Here is a 20,608-nt window from a genome sequence, read left to right as displayed (position 1 = left end):
CCCGCCAGAGGGGAGCCCGGGCGTGCCGGGGTGCACAGGAGCTGCCCGCCATGGGGCTGGAGCCCGGCGTTGGCAGGGAGAGGGCCCAGGACGTGGCTTTGCAGGCGGGGATTCCCAAGGGGCGTGGGTGCGATGCGGCGCGGTGCGAGCTCCGCCGGCACGAGGGTCGCTCTTCCCAAGCCCGGGGTCCTGCAGCAGCGAGTTCCCTGGGGGTATGAGCCGTGGTGACAACACCCCGACACCTCCCGCGGTCTTTGAAGCCCAGCAGGTGCTAAGGCTGCACCGGCGTTGGCTCTGCTGAGCACCCCAGGAGCACCCAGCACACGGCGTGCCAGCCCGCCGAGGGTCCCTGGGTGCCAGGACCCCCCCAAGCACCGGCAGGACGGGCACCACGGCGGGGATCTGTCCCTAGGCACGAGTGGCACCGGCATTTGGGGTGGGTGGGTGACGGCAAGCGTGCCACCCTCGCTTGTCCCTGCCCCACCACCCACCAGCAGCGGCCGTAGGGTGAGCATCCCGCTCTGTGCCGGGCTGGATCCATCCCAGCACGCAGGGAGGACGCCCATGCCCCAGCCCCACACGGCACGGGACGGGTGAACGCAATGCCGGGGAGCACGGGAAAGCCAGGGCTTGATGGCCCAACCTGGTGCACCCACCCAGCCCCCCCAAAAGAGTGCTCTCCCCCCGTGACACCCCCAAAGCCCAGGGTCAGGTCCCCGGTGGGCACCGGCAGGTCCCGGAGAGCCCGGGAGCCTCGGGGCATGGCCCCCACAGCTCCGGGGATGGGGACCGCCAGCCCCCCGCCACGCACCCAGGCACTTACAAAACCAATGGCTTTATTAGAAACCAAAGACATAAAACGTTACAAAAAAAAAAAAAAAAAAAAAAAAAAAAAAGCCGTGCTTTTTTTGAGATGAAACATTTGACGCACAAACAAGAAAGGGGAGAGAGCAAATCGGGGGGACAGGGAGGCAGGTGGCTCCCAAGGGACGCCGGCGTTGGGAGGACATTGGTCCCAGAAAAAGCTGCAAAATCCCCCCGGGGAGACCCCCGGGGCTGGGGCGGTGATCCAGCACCCACCCCAGGTGAGGGACACGGGGGGCCACCTGACCCCCCCCCTAAATCAGGGAATGGTGTTTTACTACCAGTTTTGGGGAGGCTTTGAAGCATCCCCAAACCCCACCAGCCCAGGCAGCTCCCAGAGCCTGGGGGGTGGGGGGCAAGATGGGGCCACAGACCCTCCGGCCCCCCCCAGACAAGGCCACTAAAAGCCCCTTCCTCTTCCCTGCCCATCCCAAATGCTTCACAGCTGGGGTAGAGGAGAAAGAGGGGGGTACATGGCTGCTCCCCAGCCCCGCTCCCCCCAGGCCAGGGACAGGGGTGTCCACGGCCCCCTGGCAGAGGAGGGTGGGGGGCACCAAGCACCCCGCCATCCCCAAGGCCTTGCAGAGAGGGGAGGAGAGCCCCCGGGGTGTGACGGGGGGGCAGCAGGAACAGGGGCCAGCACAGAAACCTCAGCCCACCGCTGTAGCGAGCACGTCCGTTCTCTGCCCTACCCGCAGGGCGGGCGGCAGCCCTGCAGCTGCCACCCACGGAGGGTCTGCCCAGCGCGGGGGTCTCCGAGCCCCCTCCGGCTGGGCTGGCTGGTCCCACGCCAAGGTCCCAGGTGCGTGTCCCTCACGGCCCGGCTCTGCCAAAGCCCCGGGGCGGCACCCGCGCCCTCGGCGGGCGGTGGGAGCTGCCTCGGGTGCCGGCCGAGGGGACAGGGACAAGAGGGGCCACCGCCACCCAGTCAGTCTTGCAAGAGGTGGACGAAGCTGGCTGGGAAGACACCGGTGCGGGAGCCATCGCCCTCAATGAAGCCAACCTGGGGGTGCAGAGAGGGGGTGGTCAGGGGGGTGCGAGTCCCATCTCGGGCAGGGGAGAAGCGTTGGGGCCGGTATCGCAACTCCCAGAGGGATTTAGGGAGGCAAAGCCGTGGCGACACATCAGCGGGAGCCTCCCCAGCCCTCCTCCAGGCACAGCTGGGGCAGGGGGTACCCGTCCATGCCCCCCGTGAACACCCCCAGCCTCCTCCAGAAGAGGACTGGTGGGGGAGGGAGCAGGGTTGGGACCCCAGCCTCTCCCGTGCCCCGCCGACACTCACCCAGCTCTGCTCGTCCTCCTCCCGCGTCACCACGATCACCTCCCCCTTGGAGAAGGTCAGCTCCCGCGCTTTGTCCCCCTTGCAGTCAGCCACCGCCTTCACCCGCTTCTGCCTCCCCTTGGCCTGCAAAGAGGTGGGCGAGAGGGTGACAGCCCCCCCAAAAAGCCACCTCAAGGGGGGGGTGCAGGGCTACGACCCCCCCCCAATCCCTCCATCTGCCACCCCAGGATAAGGGGAGCTGCTTGGGGATGCAGAGTGACACCCCCCCCCACCACCATCACAGCCCCTCCGAGACCCCCCCGAGCTGTGGCACCTACCGGAGCGAATCTCCTGGGCATAGGCACGGGGGGCACCTTGCTCGGCACAGGCTCCTCGGGGCCACCAGCGCTCTGGGGGGACACGGCCGACCCCGCTTTGCCCACCACGCCGCTGATGCGCCGGTACGAGCGGGTGCTCTCCGAGCTGCCGGGGACAGCGGGGACAGCGTCACCCCCTCCCTGCTGGTGCCTTCCCCCCCGCCCCGACCCCCTTCCCGCGAGGTCTCGGTGGGACCAGGGCTTCCCCCCATGGGACCCAAAGGTCCCACCCACAGCCCCCTGGATGGAGAACGGACCCAGCACCCATCCTCCCGCAAACGAGCCCACCTCACCACAATTTCCAAAAAGAAAGAAAAAAATATATTTGATAACTTGCAAGGGGGTCTCGGTGTCACCCCCAAATAATCTGTGTCGCCTTCTCCAGGGACAACCCAGCACCCCCACGGCTGCCCCTTGTCCCCTCCTGCGTCCCAGGGCATCAGCTCCCTTGGGGACTCCAGGTCAGGGTGGGGACCCCTTTGCTCCAGGCCCCCAGGGACAATTTGGGGTTCCCCATGCCTGGCGGCGGGGCGGCAGGGGTTGAAGCTGAACCGCCGGCACCATGCAATGACCCCCACACACCCCCGCCAGGCACCTACCCAAACTTGACGGGGGGGATGTCGGGTGCCGTGCTGCCCGGGGTGGGCTGCGCAGGCGGGGGGCTCAGCTCCGGCCCCCGGCGGGTGCTGCCGCTCTCTGTCTCCGAGCGGGTCTCCCAGTACGCTGCCCGCCGGCTCTCGCTGGGGCTACGGGTGCCGGGGGCCGGGGGGCCGGCGCTGCCGTCCAGGGCACCGGCGCTGCCGGTGAAGGGGAGGCTGCGCGGTGCCGGAGCCTCTGCCAGCCCGGGGAAGTGCGGCTCCGACGCCTGCCGGGGAAGCTCAGGGCGCTCTGCGGGGGGGACGCACACGATGGGGACCATAAACCCGACGTCTGGGTGAAGGGACAGCCCCACCGTGGGTGACCCCCCCACCCCAACTCACCGGTGGGGCTGTGGCCGGGTTTGGGGCGGGAGCCGCCCCGCGTGGGGTTTTTGAGGGGCAGCGGCGGGGGGATCTCCTCGCTGTGGGCCCGGCGGGGCACGGGGCGCGAGGGCACCAGGATGCTCTCGTAGGTCTTGTTGGTGATGTCCATCCCCATGCAGCTCCAGCGGGTCTGGGGGCAGGCGGGCGGGGGGCTGGCGGCCAGCGGCGACGTGCCCTTGAAGGAGCGCTGGAGGGGGCTCACCTGGGGACAGACACCCGGCTCCAGGGCTGCCCTGCCACCGCCAGCACCCCCCCAGGGTCTGCACCCCCCCAGTCCCCTCACTGGGGATGTGGGGCGTCCCTCCGCACCGCCCGGCGGGTACCTTCTCCTCCAGCTCATCCTCGCTGTCGTAGGGGAACTCCTGGGGGGGCTCCCAGTCGTAGTCGACGTGGATCTGCAGGGAGAGCTTCCCCGCCTGCGCCTGCTCCAGCTGCCGGACGGGGAAGGTCAGAGGGGTCTCAGCATGGGAGGCACAGGTCCCAGGAGCCCCCCGCCTCCATGCCAGCCCTCCCACAGTGCTTTGGTCCCCTCTCCCCAGCCCGAGCATCTCCCCCATCCCACCTACCAGCTCTTCACACTCGACATGCTTGAGCCTCCTGGCCACGTCCAAAGCCGTCTCGCCCGCCGCATTCACTGCCCGAGGGATGAAAGGGGCCGGATCCAGGTTACAGCCTCGCTGCTCCACTCCCACAGTAGAGCCCCAAGCAAAGGGCCCCCCCAAAACCCCCCTTCCCAGCCCAGTACCTGTGGCGAAGGCAGCTTTGCCCTTCAGGAGCAGCTTGAGGCAGTTGGGCTGGTTGTAGAGCGCACCGTAGTGCAAAGCTGTGTTCCCGTCCTGCGTCACCCGGTCCAGCGTCCCCCTGCGCAAAGCCACCAGCAAAGAAATTCAACGCTCAAGAGCACGCGAGCATCGGTCCCCCGCGCTCATGCACGCTCCTTCCACGGGGGAGCGGGCAGGGGACACGGCGGGCAGCTGGGGACGCACCCGTTCTGGATGATGAAGTCCACCAGAGGAAGGGACGATCTGTCGGCGTGGCGCACGGCCATGTGCAGCGCCAGCTCGCCCAGGTCCTGCCACGAGATGGAGGAGAGAGGAGAGCTGGACCCAAGGATGCTTCATCTTCTCCAAGATGGAAGGAGAAGAGAGCTGGACCTGAGGATGCTTCATCTTCTCCAAGATGGAGGGGAGAAGAGAGCTGGACCTGAGGATGCTCATCTTCCCCGAGACAAGGGGAAAGGAGAGCTGGACCCAAGGATGCTTCATCTTCTCCAAGATGGAAGGAGAAGAGAGCTGGACCCAAGGATGCTTCATCTTCTCCAAGATGGAAGGAGAAGAGAGCTGGACCTGAGGATGCTTCATCTTCTCCAAGATGGAAGGAGAAGAGAGCTGGACCTGAGGATGCTCATCATCCCCGAGACAAGGGGAAAGGAGAGCTGGACCCAAGGATGCTTCATCTTCTCCAAGATGGAAGGAGAAGAGAGCTGGACCCAAGGATGTTTCATCTTCTCCAAGATGGAAGGAGAAGAGAGCTGGACCTGAGGATGCTTCATCTTCTCCAAGATGGAAGGAGAAGAGAGCTGGACCTGAGGATGCTCATCTTCCCCGAGACAAGGGGAAAGGAGAGCTGGACCCAAGGATGCTTCATCTTCTCCAAGATGGAAGGAGAAGAGAGCTGGACCTGAGGATGCTCATCTTCCCTGAGACAAGGGGAAAGAAGAGCTGGACCCAAGGACGCTTCATCTTCTCCAAGATGGAAGTGGAGAAGAGAGCTGGACCCGAGGACGCTCATCTTCCCAAGGGCACATCTCCACCCAAAGGCTGGAAAAACCCCGAGTGTGGGCACCCAGAGGGGGAAAATCCATTTACGCTGCCAGGCAGAGGGAGCGGGGCGGCCACGGCGGCACGGGGCTCACCTGGCCCTCGGGGCTGGCCAGGGGCTTGGCCAGATCGTGCCCCTCGGCGAAGGCCTGGAGCAAAGCCAGGAGGTCGCGGGCACGAATGGCTTCCCAGAGGCGGTGGGGGTCGTCGCGGCCGCTTTTCTGCACGTAGCGTCGCTCCATGTACTTGGCCACGATGTACTCCTTGCGAGCAGCCCTGCGGGAAGGGCGGCACGGCATCGGCTCGGACGGGCACAGAGATAGACCTGCCCCATCCCCGCCACAGCCGGAGGCAGCCCGGGCTCCTGCCTCCTCCCAGAGCCTCGGGATCAGGGGGAAACCTCCAAAAAAGGTGCAGATCCCCACCGAAATCCAGGTGATGCCACCAGGATCCCCCCCCATCCCATCCCATCCCATCCCATCCCATCCCATCCCATCCCATCCCATCCCATCCCATCCCATCCCCAGGCTGTCTCAGAGCTGACGAGCATCAGCATGGGGACAAGGACAGGGCACGCAACGCCCACTCCTCCTCCTCCCAGCCCACCCCAAGGCCCCTGGCCAGCGGCCCACTCACATATCGCTGCCGGCCGAGGGCTTGGGGCAGTCCTGCACGGGCAGCGTGGCCTCCATGATCTCGTTAAAGCGGGTGTTCCCGACGCTGACAGCCAGCTGAGGCAAGAGAGGGACGGGGGGAGACGAGCCCTCCTGGCCGCGCTCACCCTGCCCCAGCCAGATCCGTCCCCATCCCGGAGGCAGAGGGCAGGAATCCACCGGATCCACCCAGGACCTTCCCACAGCAGCATCTCCCCCGGGGATGATGCTTTTTCATGGCAGGGGGAGTCTGTTTTAAAAGGGAGCAAATCCTGGGGGGCTGCCAGCATCCCCCCACTTAGCAAGCGGCTTTGCAGAGCTGGACCTGAGGATGCTCATCTTCCCCGAGACAAGGGGAAAGGAGAGCTGGACCCAAGGATGCTTCATCTTCTCCAAGATGGAGGGGAGAAGAGAGCTCAGAACCACTGCCGCTGGGGAAACTGAGGCAAGTTTGCGAGCACCGGAGCAAACTGGGCACAGATGGGATGGAGGAGGAGGGATGAACTCTGCGTCCCAGGAGGTTTGGGAGCCGCAGAGGGCGATTCCCGGTGGCTGCGAGATCTCTGGGCTCGGGGAGCAGCTTACCAGCAGCTCGGAGGTGCTGAGGACATCCAGGGTGAGGGACTGAATGCGGGAATAATGCACGCCCAGCTCCCGATGGATGCCGGAGCACTCGATGCACGTCAGGATGCCCAGGTTGGTGGAGAGCCACGTGGGGTCTGCGGGGGGAGCGGCGCGGGGCTCAGCATCGCCCTCCAGCCCCACGGGATCCTGCAACCCCCCCCGGGTACCCGCCCCACACCCACGATGGGGGGACACGCCAACCCCCGACCTACCCGGCGCCCCGCAGTCACAACACTGCTTGTTTCCCGGCATGTTCTTCACCTCGCTGATGACCAGCTTGGTGAGCTCCTGCACGCCGCCATCCGCCCCGCCGCCCGCCGCCGCCCCGCCGCCGTTGGGCTCCCCCTTGAAGGCGTTGCTCAGGGCTTCGTCCTTGCTGTTCTGCAGCACCGAGACCCACCTGGGCAGGGGGGAGCCCCGGTCAGGAGGAGGAGGAGGAGGAGGAGGAGGAGGAGGAGGAGGAGGAGGAGCGGGATCCAGCACCACAAGAGTGGGGACGGGCCGCAGCACTTACACAACGCACTCCTGCTCATCCTCTGCTTGGAAGTGATATGTCCTGTTGTCTGCAAGGATGGGGAGAGGGGGGAGAAGGTGAGTGGGGGGATTCAGGGATGCCCAAGACCACAGGAAAGGGCTCAAACTAGTCCAGAGGGGCTGCTTTAAAATAAAATAAAATCACTGCACGCCACTCATCCATCAGCCAAGCCCTGCCGCAATCTCTTTTTGTCTTGAGCTTGCTAGATCTCCTTGGAGAGCTCAGTCCTTCCTCCAGTAAAGGCAGCCAGGGCCATGCCCAGAGCCAGATTAAAAGGGCAAAGGGTGCCCAGGTGCCGTGGCAGGGCTGGCAGAGGGCCAGCCGGCCGCTGGGAAAACCTGCTCGGGATGCTCTCCTCCAAAAAGGGAGTTCCCACCTGCAGCTCGGCGCCGCCTCCGGGTCAAAACACACCCACCCCAGCCACGGCACCCCGCTCCAGGCACTCACGCGTCACCAGGTCGAAGCATTTCTTCTCCTCGGCGTGGGGCCGCACTTGGCAGGTGAGGAGGTTCAGCTTGACGGGGGGACGGTTTATCTGCGGGGTGCGAGGACACGAGGCAGGTTAAAGGGGTGGGAGGGGCGGGGATGCGCATCGCCGAGCGCGTACCTCCGACGGCAACTCCGGTGGGACGACCGCCATCCCCAGATGGTTCCTCTTGGGATAACCTCTTGGGATAACCAGGCGAGCCGGACCCTCTCGGACCCTTTGCAGGGAGACCAGGGCTCGGAGATGTCCCCGAGCCGCGTGCGCTCTCCCCGCTGCAGTTCTCGGCCTCCACCGCCAGGGGGCAGCACCCCACTCCCAAACTACCCCCGGCCGCTTTGGCCTTGTCTGGAACCTCAACGCCCATCTCGCTGCCCCAGCCAAACCCACCACCCCCTCCCGTTGATCCCTATCAATGGGGGACCCCCGTTTAGTACGTCCAGTCCCAGCTCATATTAAATTTTAAGCCAGGCAACTCTGGGACCAGGTCGGGCAAAACTAAACCTGAAACGCAACGGCCACCGACGCTCAAAGGGCGACCTCAAGCACGAGGGCTGCGGCCCCCCGCTGCTCCTCACCGTGCTGTGGGAGATGGTCAGGCAGCCGTACTTCACACCGCACTTCCTCTTCTGCCACACTTTGCGGATCCTGAGGAGGAGGAAGAGGAGGAGTGAGGACATATCGCACAGCCCTGATCGCCCGCGTCCACCTGCCTCCCAAACCACCCACGGCAGCCCCTGGCAGAGGCCTGACAGCTTTCTAGATGTGGCGTTGTGCTTCCTGTAGCTTGCAGAGCACGAAACGGCCCACTGAGCGGGCTAGCCATGGGCCGCGCTGGCCAACAGCATTGCAGATCTGGTAGCCCCAGTTCAACAAAGCACGTAACCACGCGCTCAAAACCTGGTGCCCATCACCCAGAGCCCCACTGAGAAGGTAAAGACCTCCTCTTTGGGGCTCTGAGGATTTTATTTTTCACCCTAGATGATCCCACCAGGATCCTTTCTCCCTCCATGCCCAAGAAACAAGGAATTTCTTCCCCTCCCATCAGCCGCGCAGCACGCAGCTCTTCAGGGTGAACTTAGCACTGGGCGGCTGCTCCTGGAGACCCACGTCCAAGGACACTACACCCACACAGCACCAGCCGCTGTGCTCAGCCAGCTCTCCAGGAGAGCATCCCGGGTGAAGCATCCTGGGCATCAGAGCCTGCTGGGGGCCTTCACATAAGAAATGGGTCAATGACACCGAACTGTTGTGGGGAAAGGTCCCCTGCACCACCTCCAAACCTCCTCCTTCCCCAGCTGCAGTTGGAGACCCACCAACCCCGGACCACCAGCTCTCAGGTCTCCTCCAGCCTGGGGAAAACTCGCATTCTGCAAGCATTGAGGGATGCTTAAGACCAGATGGGACCAATTGCACCCAAAGACCTGTCTAACAGCGACCAAAAACCTCACCCAAACAGTTCCACCTTGGGATGTCCCAGCTCTGGGGCCTCCCATGAGCATGGTGCTCTCCCAGCCCACAGCAACACCGGGATGGAGCCGGGAGCTCTCTGGGCAAATAACGCTCATCCTCACCCATCGCTCTTCTTGTACAGAAATCCTGACTTCTCCGTCCCGTACTGTTTGTTCCCTTGGTGCTGGTGGATGCTGTAGCCACTGCCAGAGTTCTTCCTGCTCAGGTTTTCCTGAGCTCACCGGGGGGGAAAAAAAAAAGCATTTAAAAAGCAAAGTGAGAGGTGCCGAGGTGGCTGCTGCCCCCAAGTGACCTCATCCTTATGTGGGTGCGGTGTCCATCGGGATGCCAGAGACCCCTGTCCCCTCCAAGCCTCCGAGCATCTCCCCGGTCTCCTGCTCTGCTCCCACGGATGTCCCCTTTGGTCCCCAGCTCCCCTTTCCCTGCTGCTCCCCATCCCCAAGCTAACCCCGGGGCACTCACCCCTCCTTAGCACCCAGCACCCTCCTGACCCTCCTTCCCGGCTCTCCCCTGCCCATCCCAGGGTCTCACCTCCTTGTTCTCCAGCTGCAGGATGCTGCGGAGGGAATCGCGGGTCTGGGTGAGCTGCTTCACCTCCTCCTCTTGCGCTTGGTGGAGCTGGAAAGGGAGGCAGCTGCCCTCACTGCTGCGCTGAACACGGGCGTTCTCGGGGGCTGGCACGGGGCGGGTGGCATCTCCCGGGGACAAGTCCGAGTGACATTCGACGGCAGGCTGGGGGACTTACCGCGTGGAGGGACACAGCGAGCTTCTCAATGAAGGGGTAGAGGTTCTGGGCAGCCTTCCAGCCGTCTTGGAAGAAACTGGGCATTTATTTAATGTGATTAAGATGCAGATGGGGAGGATGGAGTGAAAAAAAAGCAGTTTTTTTAGAGAAAAAGTGGCAGGAGACCATAGAAACCCCCCTGGGAAGCTGCTCTTGCTTTGTGGTTCCCCTGCTACTGGGACTTGGAGAGACCCCACCAAAGGCCAAGCCCAGCCCATGGGGTCTGGATACCCCAAATATTTGGGGCACTTGGGATGCAGGATTGGCCTCTTGTTCGACACAAGCTCATCTCATTGGGGACCAGCCCTGCTGGAAGCCAGATCCTGGGGGTCTCTGGGTCACAGCCCAGTCAAGGGCATGTTGTTGGCCAATGCAACTGCCCCCTCCCTGCCTCAGTTTCCCCACTCGAGAGTGGGAGGAGACAACACGACACCCACACGCTGCTACTCCAGCCCCATGGAGCAATGGGAAAGGCCAGGGGATGTTAATCCTTGTTCCAAACACCCTCGTTACAAGCGCCACGGCTAACGGCAGAGCCGCTCGGCTGAACTCATCCCTGGAAATGTATCCAGAAACCAAATCATCAGATATATCCCGAGCCAACCCCCTTCCCCCAGCCCCCACGGACACGTTTACAGCTCCTCAAGCCAACAAAGCACGTTTCAACTCCTCGGATGCAACCGGAGAGCGATGGGGCTCTGCCCAACACCTTCACCAACAGCTTTATGGAGCTGGGATGGGAGAAGGTGCCCCCAGACCCTCGTGGGACCTCCCAGGGGTGACAACCCCCCCCGGGGATGAGCCCCCCCCGACCCAGGCGGGACCTACTTGTGCTGAGCGTGGAAAAACTTGATGAGACTCTGCAGGAAATCCGGTCCCTGCTTCATCTGAGACTCGCTGGCTTTCAGCAGGTACTGGAGGAGAAGACACCCGGTTAGGTGATGGAGACAAGGGCCGGCTGAAAATATCCCGGAGGAAAGAGCAAGAGCCTGCCCAGCCCTCGCTTCCCTTCCCTGCGCGGGGAGGAGGGTTAAAACACTGGCTGGGTTTCAAGAAGTCGAGTCACGACGTTGGATTTGAAGGCAGCTCGCTGGGGACCACCCTCAGAAAACCTGGCTCTGGAAGTTCTCCAAGCCCTGAAAAGTTCAAGGACTGAGGCAGGCCCCCGGGGTTTCCAGCCGAGCATGCTTCTCCCACTGCTCATTACTTCTGGAGTTAATAAATAACCAAAACCCAAGGCAGCTCGCAAAGGAAAAAAAAAAAAAATAGCCCCAAATGTTTTTTAAGACATGACCCCTTTGCTCCCAAAAAATCAGATTTCAAGCAGCGAGCGCCTGCGGCACATCAGCCCTGGAGGTCTGCAGTCCTCGCGGAGGTGTCCCACAGGACGGGGAATTTCAGCTCGATACATCAAACCCATCCATCAGCTGCAGGCAGAAAAGACCCGGAGCCTTGCTCACCCTGAGCAAAATAAGGCGGGGGAAGCGATTTCCCCCTGCGAGCTCCTCTCCAGGCCGGCGCAGCTGCTGGAGGATGGTTTCAAGCGGGAGGCGAGGGGAGGGGAAGGCAGCCCTGAGCTCCGGGGGTTTTCCATGGTGGGAAGCAGCATGGTGGGACAGAGCCCCCGGGATGGAGCCTCCCGGTGCCCCGGGCACTCTGGGCACCCCGACCCAGTCACCTGGACCGGGGTGGGGGTGTTAAATCGCTCCGTGCAAGCTGGAGCTGCAAAGCCAACCTGGCACCCAAGCCGGAGCCCTGGGGTGCCCAGCACCGACTACACCCCCTGAACAAAGTCCCAGCTGGAAAAGGCCACGTGTGCCCGGCTCCCGCGGGACTTCCCTGCCCTGCCACCCATGCCCGGGGGTGACAGCGGCAGGGGAGAGCCCGGGCCAGCGCTGGCTGACACCCATGAGCAACGGGATGCTCCCAGCACCGGCTCCAGCTGCATCCACGCACCCCACGGCCCCGGGGGCGTGAGACGGCCCACGACGGGGAGATGCAACCACCCCACACATCACCCCTGGCATGACATCGCACTGTGCCCCCACCCCAGGAAGCGGCAAATACCACCCACCTACACGCCACAGGCATCCCGGCCCCGGCCAGCCCCCTGGCAGAGCTGCCCCCGCTATTTCCAGGCAGGCTCCCCGGGAAGGCAGCAGCTCTCGGGCACGCCGGCACACACGCACACGTGCGCCCGCTCGCACGTAGCCGCTCTTTGCAGGCTTTGCCGGCAGCGGCCCCTCCTCGGCCGGGCTGCAGCTCCCGCGTTTCCATGCGCCGTTATTTATTTCACAGTGGTGCTATTCAGGGCAGTGACTCATCTGGCCGGGTCCCAGCTCCCCGGCCCCGCTGCGGCGGGCGCAGCCTCCCCCCCGCAGCCCCTGCGCTTTGCCAGGGTTGGGGGGCATGGGGCTGCGTGGGGCTCCGACGCTGCTGCCTCGCCCGCCGGGACGTCAGAGACCCCCGAGACAACCCCCCCCGGGGACTTGTGCCCTGCTCTGTGTCGCTCTCAAGAGGTTTATGGGGCTGCTGGGATGTCTGGAGTCCCCTCCTCGCTGCGGGGTCTGACATTATGGAGTCTCCATCCTTCACCTATTCCCATCTCACCTCCCGAGCACGGACCCCCGGGATCATCGGGGATCCGGGTCCGCACACGAGCCTCCCTAACCAAAACCAAAAGCAGTTTTGAGAATAGGGCAAAACCGCAAAGCCAGCCTTGGGGACGCTATCCAAAAAGCTCACTTTTTGCCCCAAGCGCCAGCCGCTGGGGTAGGAGGGGTAGGAGCGGGGCTGGGAGGATGCGGGTGCAACCCCCAGCGCCTCAGCGCAGGGTGACCCGCGGGTGCCATTCGAAGCTGCGTCCCGCAGGGACCCCAAAAGTTGGGGACGGGGGGGTCTCTGAGCTGGGACCATGCAGGGCCCCAGTGGGGTGGGGACAGCCGAGGGTCCCGCACTGCACACACGGAGCTGCTTTGGTGGTGGGGACGGGGACAGGCTCCGACATCCCCAGGCAGCTCTGAGCAGAGCGGTCCCCCGTGTCCCCTCGGGGCTGAACCGTCCCCGGCACCCCCCCGGCACAGCCCCTACCTCGCACATGTGGAGCTGGAAGAGCCGCCGCTCCTTCTGCACGTCCTCGGCCACCTCCGTCGCGGACGGCTCGGCCTGGATGACCCCCGCCAAGCGGGCTCGCTCCTTCTCCTTCTCCATCTTCCCCCTGCGGGATGGGACGGAGGGTTGGGATCAGCCCAGCTCCAAGGGGTGTTCCCACGGGGCGGGCTACGGTGGGGATGGGATCAGGAGAAACATCCCCAGCCCCTCTAGCTGGGGAAGGCTGGACCGGAGCCCACCCGATGGCAAAGCGGCACCGATCAGTGCCCGGCTGCAGCCCTGGGACAAAACACCTTTGTGCGGAGCGGGATTAGGCGGATTTTGCCAGAGGCAGCGGGTTGCTTACACTTTGGTCTCGTAATCCTTCCAGGCCTTTTCAATCTGCTTCTTGGAGTCCTGCGGCAAAGGGAGAGAGGGGATGGCAGCCGTCAGGGAAGGCAAAAGACCCGGCGGCACGGCAGCAGCTTCCCACGGCTGAGGGCTTTGCTTCGCATCGCTGCACTCTGCCCTGCTCCTCGGGGACAAGGGATGTCCCCAACCAGGTCTTCACCCCTTGCTCCAGTCCTTTCCAGCCCTCGCTGCTGCCTTCCAGCCTCGGGCATTTGCTCCTTCCTTCTCCTGGCCGTGGGCACAAGCTGAGCCCCTAACGGGGGTCTTGCTGCAGTATGTCCCCAAATGGGTGACCTGCAGCCTCCGAGCCTGGGGGACAGTGCTGGAGGGGACTCACCAGGCGGCCGTCCTTCAGCTGCCCCTTCAGCAGGCTGTCCAGGGGGAAGGAGACGATGTTATTCAGGTTTTGCACCTGCGAAGGGTAGAGATGGGGTTACCCCACGGGGGTCCCCACCTCAGGGCAGGTCGGGGAGCAGGAGCCCCGGGTCCTTCCCAGCGCTGCCCCGTGAAGGGTTAACGAGGCTGGAAGCAGGGCCGGATCCAGGCACGGGGCAGGCTGGGGCTTGTCGGAACTGGCTGCAAGATGTCTGACGCCGGGCCCTTCCCACAAACCACATCAGCGCCACGGCTGCCAAAACCAAAGCTGTTCCCCCCTTCGCCACCCTGGCCCCGGCCCCGTCCCCACCACCGCACTCAGCGATGCCACCAGCATGGCCCCGTGGCGCGAAGAGCCCCGACGTCAAAGGGGCTTCCCAAAAAGTCCCCTTTTCCTGGGGTTTGGGGACAGGAATGCAGCCACCAGCAGCCCCAGCAGCACCGTGCAGGGCTCCGTGGTGGGGACACAGGAGCCTGCTCCGGTCCCAGCATCCCTCCGCACGCCCTGTGGGGCAGCCCCCCCGTTTTAGTGCTGTGCGAGCAGCTCCAGCACCCACGCGGGACCTGCCCGCTGCACCCGGATTTCTTTTAAAGGCTCCCAAGGGTTTTGGTCCCTGCCAGCACCCGGGGAGAAACCCAGCTCCGGCGCATGGGACCCGAACAAGGGGGGACGGGGCACCCCCGACAGCTCCGGGGTGACAGGACACCCCGCTTCCAGCAGCTTTGGGGGGGCTCCAGGAGGGGAAACCCGGCTTTTCGGATCCAGTCGAGGGTCCCAGCACATAACCCTGCTCCGGGGAGAGCAGGGGGAACACGGCAGCGGCCGTTCCCACGCTGCAGCACGGCAGAGCCTCCCCCAGCGCGCGAGGGTCCAGCCAGGCTGGGACAGCGGGGAAGGGGAGGAGCGGGGAGGCCCGGACTGGGGTAACTGGGAGAGGAAGATGCCGAAATCTGAGATTCTTGCTGGGGGAAGGGCAGCAGAAATAAATCTCCTCTTTAAGCAGAACCAGGGCCAAAAACACTCTTGGGGAGAGGGGGCGAAAGGGACCGGGGAGGGAGCCAGCGGCACGGGACCCCCAGGGCTTTGCCGCTGGGTGTGCACGGACCCAGCTCCCTCCAGGAACCGACTTCACCGGAGCCATTCCCGTGGCGGGGAAGGTGCTACCGGCTCAGCTCGCAGCCGCCTCTGCCCGCCTGCCTCCCGCGCGGCCGCGGCTCCCCAAGGCCCCGCTGCGCGGCTCGGCGTGGCTTTGATTTACTTCTTGGCAAGCGAGATCAGAGATGCAATTGATGTGAAAAAAAAAAAAAAAAAAATAGAAAGAAAGAAAGGGAAAAAAGAAAATAGCAGCCCCAACCGCCCATTGAGTCCCAGCGTCGGCGTCCCCGGCGGAGCTGGGAATGAGCTGTAAATCCAGCAACGGGGGTATCGGATGGTCTGGGAGCACCAGGAGCGTGTCCCCGAGGCCAGGATGGGAGCTGGGGATTGCTGGCCACGGTGGAGGGCAGCTAAATTGGGAGGAGGGGGGCCGCACTGGGTAGCTTTTCCAAATCTAGATGGATCCTGGAGATTTTCCCCAGCTTGGCAATAGCCTGGTGCAGAGAACAGCCTGAGGTCGCACCGGAGCCACCGTGAACCCCATGATCCCCCCCCCCAAGGCGATTAAAGCCTCCCCCCGATCTCGGCAGCGTGCCGGGGGAGCGCGGGGCGGCTCACCAAGTTCTTGAAGAGCGCGGTGATCTCGCGGGTGAAGACGGCCAGGTTGAGGAAGCCGGTGGAGAGTTCGTGGTTGTTCTGCGAGAGGTGGTTGTTGCCGAAGTTCTCCAGGGCTTCGCTGTACTGCTCCTCATTCTCCACGTGGGCTGCGCGGGGAGACAGCGGTGAGGGGCGCAGGGTGGCCGGGCAGCACCCCATCCCTGGGAGACGGGCGCGTGGTGAGGTCCCACCAGCACCCAGCACCCATCTCCCAGCACCCATTCTCCCATCCTCCGCAGCAGAGCTGGGCTGGTCCCGCTGCAGGACAGCAGCGGCGTGCCCTAAACAACCTCCCTAAGGGCCTTGATTTCCCTTTTTAACCCCTTCTGAAGCCAGTTTTGGGCACCCTGACACGCTGCCAGGCTGGCTGGCCAGCACCCACGGCCACCCAACTGTGCGGCTGCATCACCCCACGGGCAGACGTGGCCAGCGCTGGTGGAGGACGGGACCGGCACGGACCCCGCCAGGCTGGTGGCCCGGGGATGCCCATCAGCTCTCAAAGCACAACTCACTGAGCCCGGAGACGTGAATGGCTTTCACATATTTCCTGATCCTCTGGAGTATGGCTTGGTCCCCATCCAGGCTCTGCGAAAATGAAGAAAGCAAACAAACCGAGCTCGTTAGCCCTGCCAAGCGCGGCTGCTGCTCCCCCCAGCCCCAGCTGGCCCTCGGAGAGGCGGCTGCTCTGCCATACAGATGTGCGGGGCAGCAGCCAAGCTCCCAGGGCTGGAAGAGGAGCTGGAGGCATCCCGGGGACGCCGGAGCCGCAGCGTCCAGCCAGTCCTGCGGTCCCCGCGGCTTCTGCTGCCAGGCAGGGCTTTGGCTGTCCCCGGAGAGGCGGGTTCGAGCAAGAGGGTAGCAGGGGGCAAGAGGCTCGGCCAGCACGCCCAGCACCTCTGTGGATCCGAGCGGCTTCCAGCAACCGTGGAAAACGCCTCCCTGGCTCTCGCAGGGGCTGTTTCAGCTAAGGAGGGGACGAAGCATCGCGTAGCACGAACACACGGGCCCGTCCCCGCCACCCCAGCACGCATCCCCACGGCTCGGGGCCAGGCATGGCGGGAGAGACTCCCCACACAGCGGAGCCAAAAGCAGGTCCCACCTCCCGCCGATGCCCGACACGGACCTGAATCACGTGCATCCCACACCTGGGGACATGGTTTTCCGCAAGCCCCCGGCCTCATGCTCGGCTGCGGCCCCCAGCACCGTGGACCACCCGCAAGCCCGGCACAACGCATCTCCCCGGCGCCCCGCTCCTCCCGCAGCCCCCGCCAGCCGCACCCGGCGCTCGCTGAGAGCGCTCCCCATCCTCGCTCCATCCCTCCATACCCCGGCAGCCCCCCTTGACCCCCACCAAGCATCAGGGCAAACTCAACCCCAACGCCAACCCGACGGCAACCTGCCCGCAGAGCATCGTAGCCAAACGCACACCGGCCCCAGCCATCAGGAAAGGGTTAAGGGCGGCTTGGCTGCAGGTACCAGAGGCATGATAACAGGCTGGAAATATTTAGAGGGCGTGAACGGCAAGAAGGGCGAGGGATGAAACCGCGGAGGAATTACAGTAAAGAGGCTCGCGCTCGCGCTCTCGCTGAAGGTTTTCGGGCTGATGTCAAGGCCGATTTCCTGACAGCGGGGTCAGCCTGGCTTCGGCGCTGCTCTCCGCGGCCCTCCTCGTTGGACGGGATGCTGCGGACGAGCTTTGGCTAGGATGAGCCGGCTGGGAGGGGACCGGGGCCTGGGAGGGGACCCAGGCCGAGGGGGGAGCCAAACCCCCCACCTGGAGGGGTCTTGCAATGCATCTGCAATGGGAAGGGTGTTGGGGTGCCCCAAAGCCCCCCATGCCCCCTCTCTGCGCCAAATCTGCACCCAGGCTCGCCGGAGTCGCGAGCTGGAGCAGCGGCATCCCCTGCCTCGGGGGGGGATGCCAGGGCTGGTCGCCTGGATGCCCCAGGCTCACAAATTCGGCGTGGCCTCAGGAAGGGGAAACCGAGGCAGCACGAGATGCTCCGGATGCGTCACCGTGCGAGCAGGGGAAGATGCTGCTCCGAGTGCCCACCCTGGTGCCAGCTCACGGCCGCGGCAGCCTGAATGCAGGGACCGGGGACGATTTAGGGACAGTCACGGGGGCTTTCGGGAAGGGGTCCACGACCGGTGGGGATGGGGTGGGCAGAGCCAAGCACTGGGGTGGTAAATGCAGAGGAAATCACTGCTCGGTGCTGCCCCGGCTGCGGGCATCGCTGGCATCGCCGAGGTACCGGGCCAGCTGCCGGGGACACAGGTCACAGCTGCACGGGGACAGCCCTCCGGAGCGGGGGACAGCGATGCCCGGAGCACCCCACAGCACCCATCGCCCCCGGCCCAGCTCGGGGATGAGGGTTCCCAGTCAGCGGAAGCCGAGGCCGTCGGCACAGCGGGGACGGGAGCGCGAGGGATTCCCCGTGGGGACGGAGGAAAGGACAGATCCGCACCTGCACCGCAGCCACCCCGGCTCGCAGCCGGGGGACCCCGAGCAGCCACCGCCACCCCCCGCCCGGCTCCGGCGGGATGCTCAATGGGGGCCATTCTTCTGCCTCCCCCCCGCCGCCGGCTCGTGCCGCCCGGCGAAGGAGCCACCGCCGGTGCCAGGGTGGCCGCGCTGCCGGCCCGGGAGCAGGGCTCAGCGCCGCCCCGGGTGCAAAGGGCGGCGCAGGGCAGGGACGCGGTGTTATTTACACGGTGACAGGGTGAGCTGCGAGCCCAGCTGCCAGCTCTGCCACCAAACGCGCCGGCGGCCTCTGCCATGTCACCCTGCCCCAGCCCGCAGGTGCCCAGTCCCGTGTGACATGCGCACAGCACCCAGCCACTGAGGGCTGGATCCGACCTTCCAGCCCACTCCAGAGACCTCGGGTTCTGCCTCCGCAGCAGCCCCAAGGACCACAAAGTCACACGAGCCCTCTGGGACGGGAGAGCCCTCTTTAATGCCAGGAGGGAAACTGAGGCACGAAGCAGCTCCAGCCAACACCAGTACTTTTCCTCAATGGTGAGCACCAGCCTCCGGCCCTCGCCCCGCTCACCCACATCGCTCCTGTCCCCCCGATTTGGGACCGGCTCCCAGAGGGGTGCATGCAGCCGTGCCTCGAAGGCAGCAGCACCCTGTGCTGGGGACCTGGGGGGACACGGTCACCCCTTCCCACCCGGCAGCCGCGGGAGCACTGGGAACCCTCGCTCCCTCCTGCTCGCCAAGCCACCGGCTGGGATCTGGGGCGGTGACGGGGAAAACCACGGCTCGGTTTGCTCGCAGAGGGTCTCTCCCGCGCCCCAGCCCTCCCCAAAACCACTGCTGTTCGTTTCCCTCGCCCGACGCCCTCGCCCCATCACGGCGCAGAGGGTGGCATGGGGCTGGGGCTTGTCTGCTTGGATTTCCCTCGTCCCCTCGCGCTGCAGCGTGGGGATGCCGAAGCCTGGCAGCGATTCGGCCCCCACAAGGGTTCCCCGCAGCCTCCGGTGGGACGGGGCGGCTCAGCCCCATGCCCCCCACGGCACGCACGACGGCAGCCACCGCTCCCAGCTCTCAGCCACGCTCGCTGCAGCTTTACTAAGCAAAGCCCGCAAAGACACCCCCCCCCCCCCGCCATTCCCGGGGGGTCGCTTCTCCCCGCCATCCCCGTCCCCCTTAACCGCAGCCTCTCCGAGCAACCAAACGAAATTCCTGCTGCTTCCTCCTGGCTGGAGCTGCCTTCCCAGCTGAGAGGAAGATCCATGGCAGTGGCCAGCACGTGCTGGCGGGTACTGGAATGCTCCGTGGTGCGTCCCCAGATTTCCAGCCCGGGGATGCCCATCCCGCTGCCCCCCCGGGGATCCCGGTAGCCCCCCGGGGATCCTGGCAGCCCCGGCACCGGGGGCCCCGCGCTCCCCACCAGCCCTGGCTCTCCTTCAAAGCCATTCCTTCCCTAAGAGGAGTTGGCAAAAGCCACGGGACCAGCTGGAAACCGCCTTTATTCTGGGCGGGAGAAGGGGGACGAAGGCACCCCGCCACCTCCGCCCTTCCCGCAAACGCTGCCGGGGATTTTTGGGGGGAGGCTAAAAATATTCCCCTGGTTTTAACCGCGGGGGGAGCCCCCCCCAGGGACACAGCATCGCATGGGGCTGGCTCCAGCGCACGACAGCGGCCGGAGCCGTGGGGCTGATGCTCTGCCCTGGCCCCGGGTGGCACCTGGAGCTGGAGACAAAACCTTTGAAGGAGGCTTTAAAGGCGAGGTTTGCCCATTTCTGCAGGCTCTGGCCCCGAAAAAGGCGCACCCGGGGGTCTCGGGGCGAAGGGGGGAGCACAATAAATAGAAACCCAAGGAAAGGGAGGTGCCCCCCGGGGTGAGCACTGGGTGCTGGACCAGCACCTACGGGTGCCGGGGGTGTTCGCAGGCAGGGAGCGCAGCCCGATCCCCCCCCCCCCCAGCCCCGCTCACCTCCTCCAGAGCCCCCACCGCCCCCCGGCACTTCTGCATCTTGGGGGCGAAGGCGGCGGCGGCCGGGGAGCTGAGGTCCTCGCCGGTCACGGCCAGAAACTCGGCCACGCTGAGCTGCTCGGGCATGGTGCGGGCGGCCCCGGGGGGTGCACCGGGAGAGCACCGAGAGAGCACCGGGGGGTGCACCGGGAGTGCACGGGGGGTGCACCGGGGGGTGCACCGGGAGCTCCCCTGCGGAGCGCCCCGGGGGTGCCGCAGAAGCCCGGCTCAGCGCCCCATGCCCAGCACCGGGAGCTCCGCGCCGCACCGCACCGCACCCGGCAGTTTCTCCCTCCGCCCGCTCCCGCCCCGCCGCCGTCACGTGGGCGGCCCCGCCCGCCCGCCCGTTAAAGGAGAAGCGTCCCGGTGCCCCCCCCCCTCCCCCGACCCCCCCCCTCCCTCCAGGCTCCGGGAGCGGGGCGGTGCAGGGTCCCGGGGTGCAGCTGCGAGAGGAAGGGAAACCCCCGGGTTCCCGCTGGACCCGCACCCCAACCTCGCCCCGGCACCCACCTTGCCTCGGCACCCACCTCGCCGGCACCCCCAGCACCCACCTCGCCCCGGCACCCACCTCACCCCGGCACCCCAGCACTCACCTCGCCGGCGC

General features: G+C 65.3%; 1 protein-coding gene across 1 annotated transcript; it reads right to left on the bottom strand.

Annotated features, from left to right (window-relative positions):
- Positions 1-1,792: 1,792 nt before the first annotated feature.
- ASAP3 (ArfGAP with SH3 domain, ankyrin repeat and PH domain 3) lies at positions 1,793-20,091 on the bottom strand. The gene is made up of 26 exons (XM_075721818.1): positions 19,966-20,091; positions 16,039-16,111; positions 15,488-15,633; positions 13,736-13,810; positions 13,355-13,404; positions 12,988-13,114; positions 10,726-10,811; positions 9,859-9,934; positions 9,645-9,731; positions 9,215-9,324; positions 8,219-8,288; positions 7,604-7,691; positions 7,136-7,184; positions 6,834-7,021; positions 6,583-6,716; positions 5,981-6,075; positions 5,440-5,620; positions 4,511-4,596; positions 4,270-4,385; positions 4,091-4,158; positions 3,848-3,955; positions 3,483-3,726; positions 3,102-3,390; positions 2,464-2,608; positions 2,147-2,269; positions 1,793-1,867 (listed from the first exon to the last, which is right to left on the bottom strand). Exons 1-26 carry the CDS (start codon positions 20,089-20,091, stop codon positions 1,793-1,795), a joined length of 3,015 nt encoding a protein of 1,004 aa, XP_075577933.1.
- Positions 20,092-20,608: the final 517 nt, after the last annotated feature.

Source organism: Pelecanus crispus, chromosome 16, assembly GCF_030463565.1.
Source record: "Pelecanus crispus isolate bPelCri1 chromosome 16, bPelCri1.pri, whole genome shotgun sequence".
NCBI lineage: Eukaryota > Metazoa > Chordata > Aves > Pelecaniformes > Pelecanidae > Pelecanus > Pelecanus crispus.
This window is presented reverse-complemented; position numbering and strand designations above follow the sequence as displayed.

Excerpts from the sequence above, each read along its gene's own strand:
- ASAP3 (XM_075721818.1), bottom strand. The coding sequence starts at position 20,091 with ATGCCCGAGCAGCTCAGCGTGGCCGAGTTTCTGGCCGTGACCGGCGAG. Across the intron at positions 9,732-9,858 it reads TCGCTGTGTCCCTCCACGCG|CTCCACCAAGCGCAAGAGGA; the intron begins GTAAGTCCCCCA and ends CTCCCTTTCCAG. Across the intron at positions 8,289-9,214 it reads CTGTACAAGAAGAGCGATGG|GATCCGCAAAGTGTGGCAGA; the intron begins GTGAGGATGAGC and ends CCTCCTCCTCAG.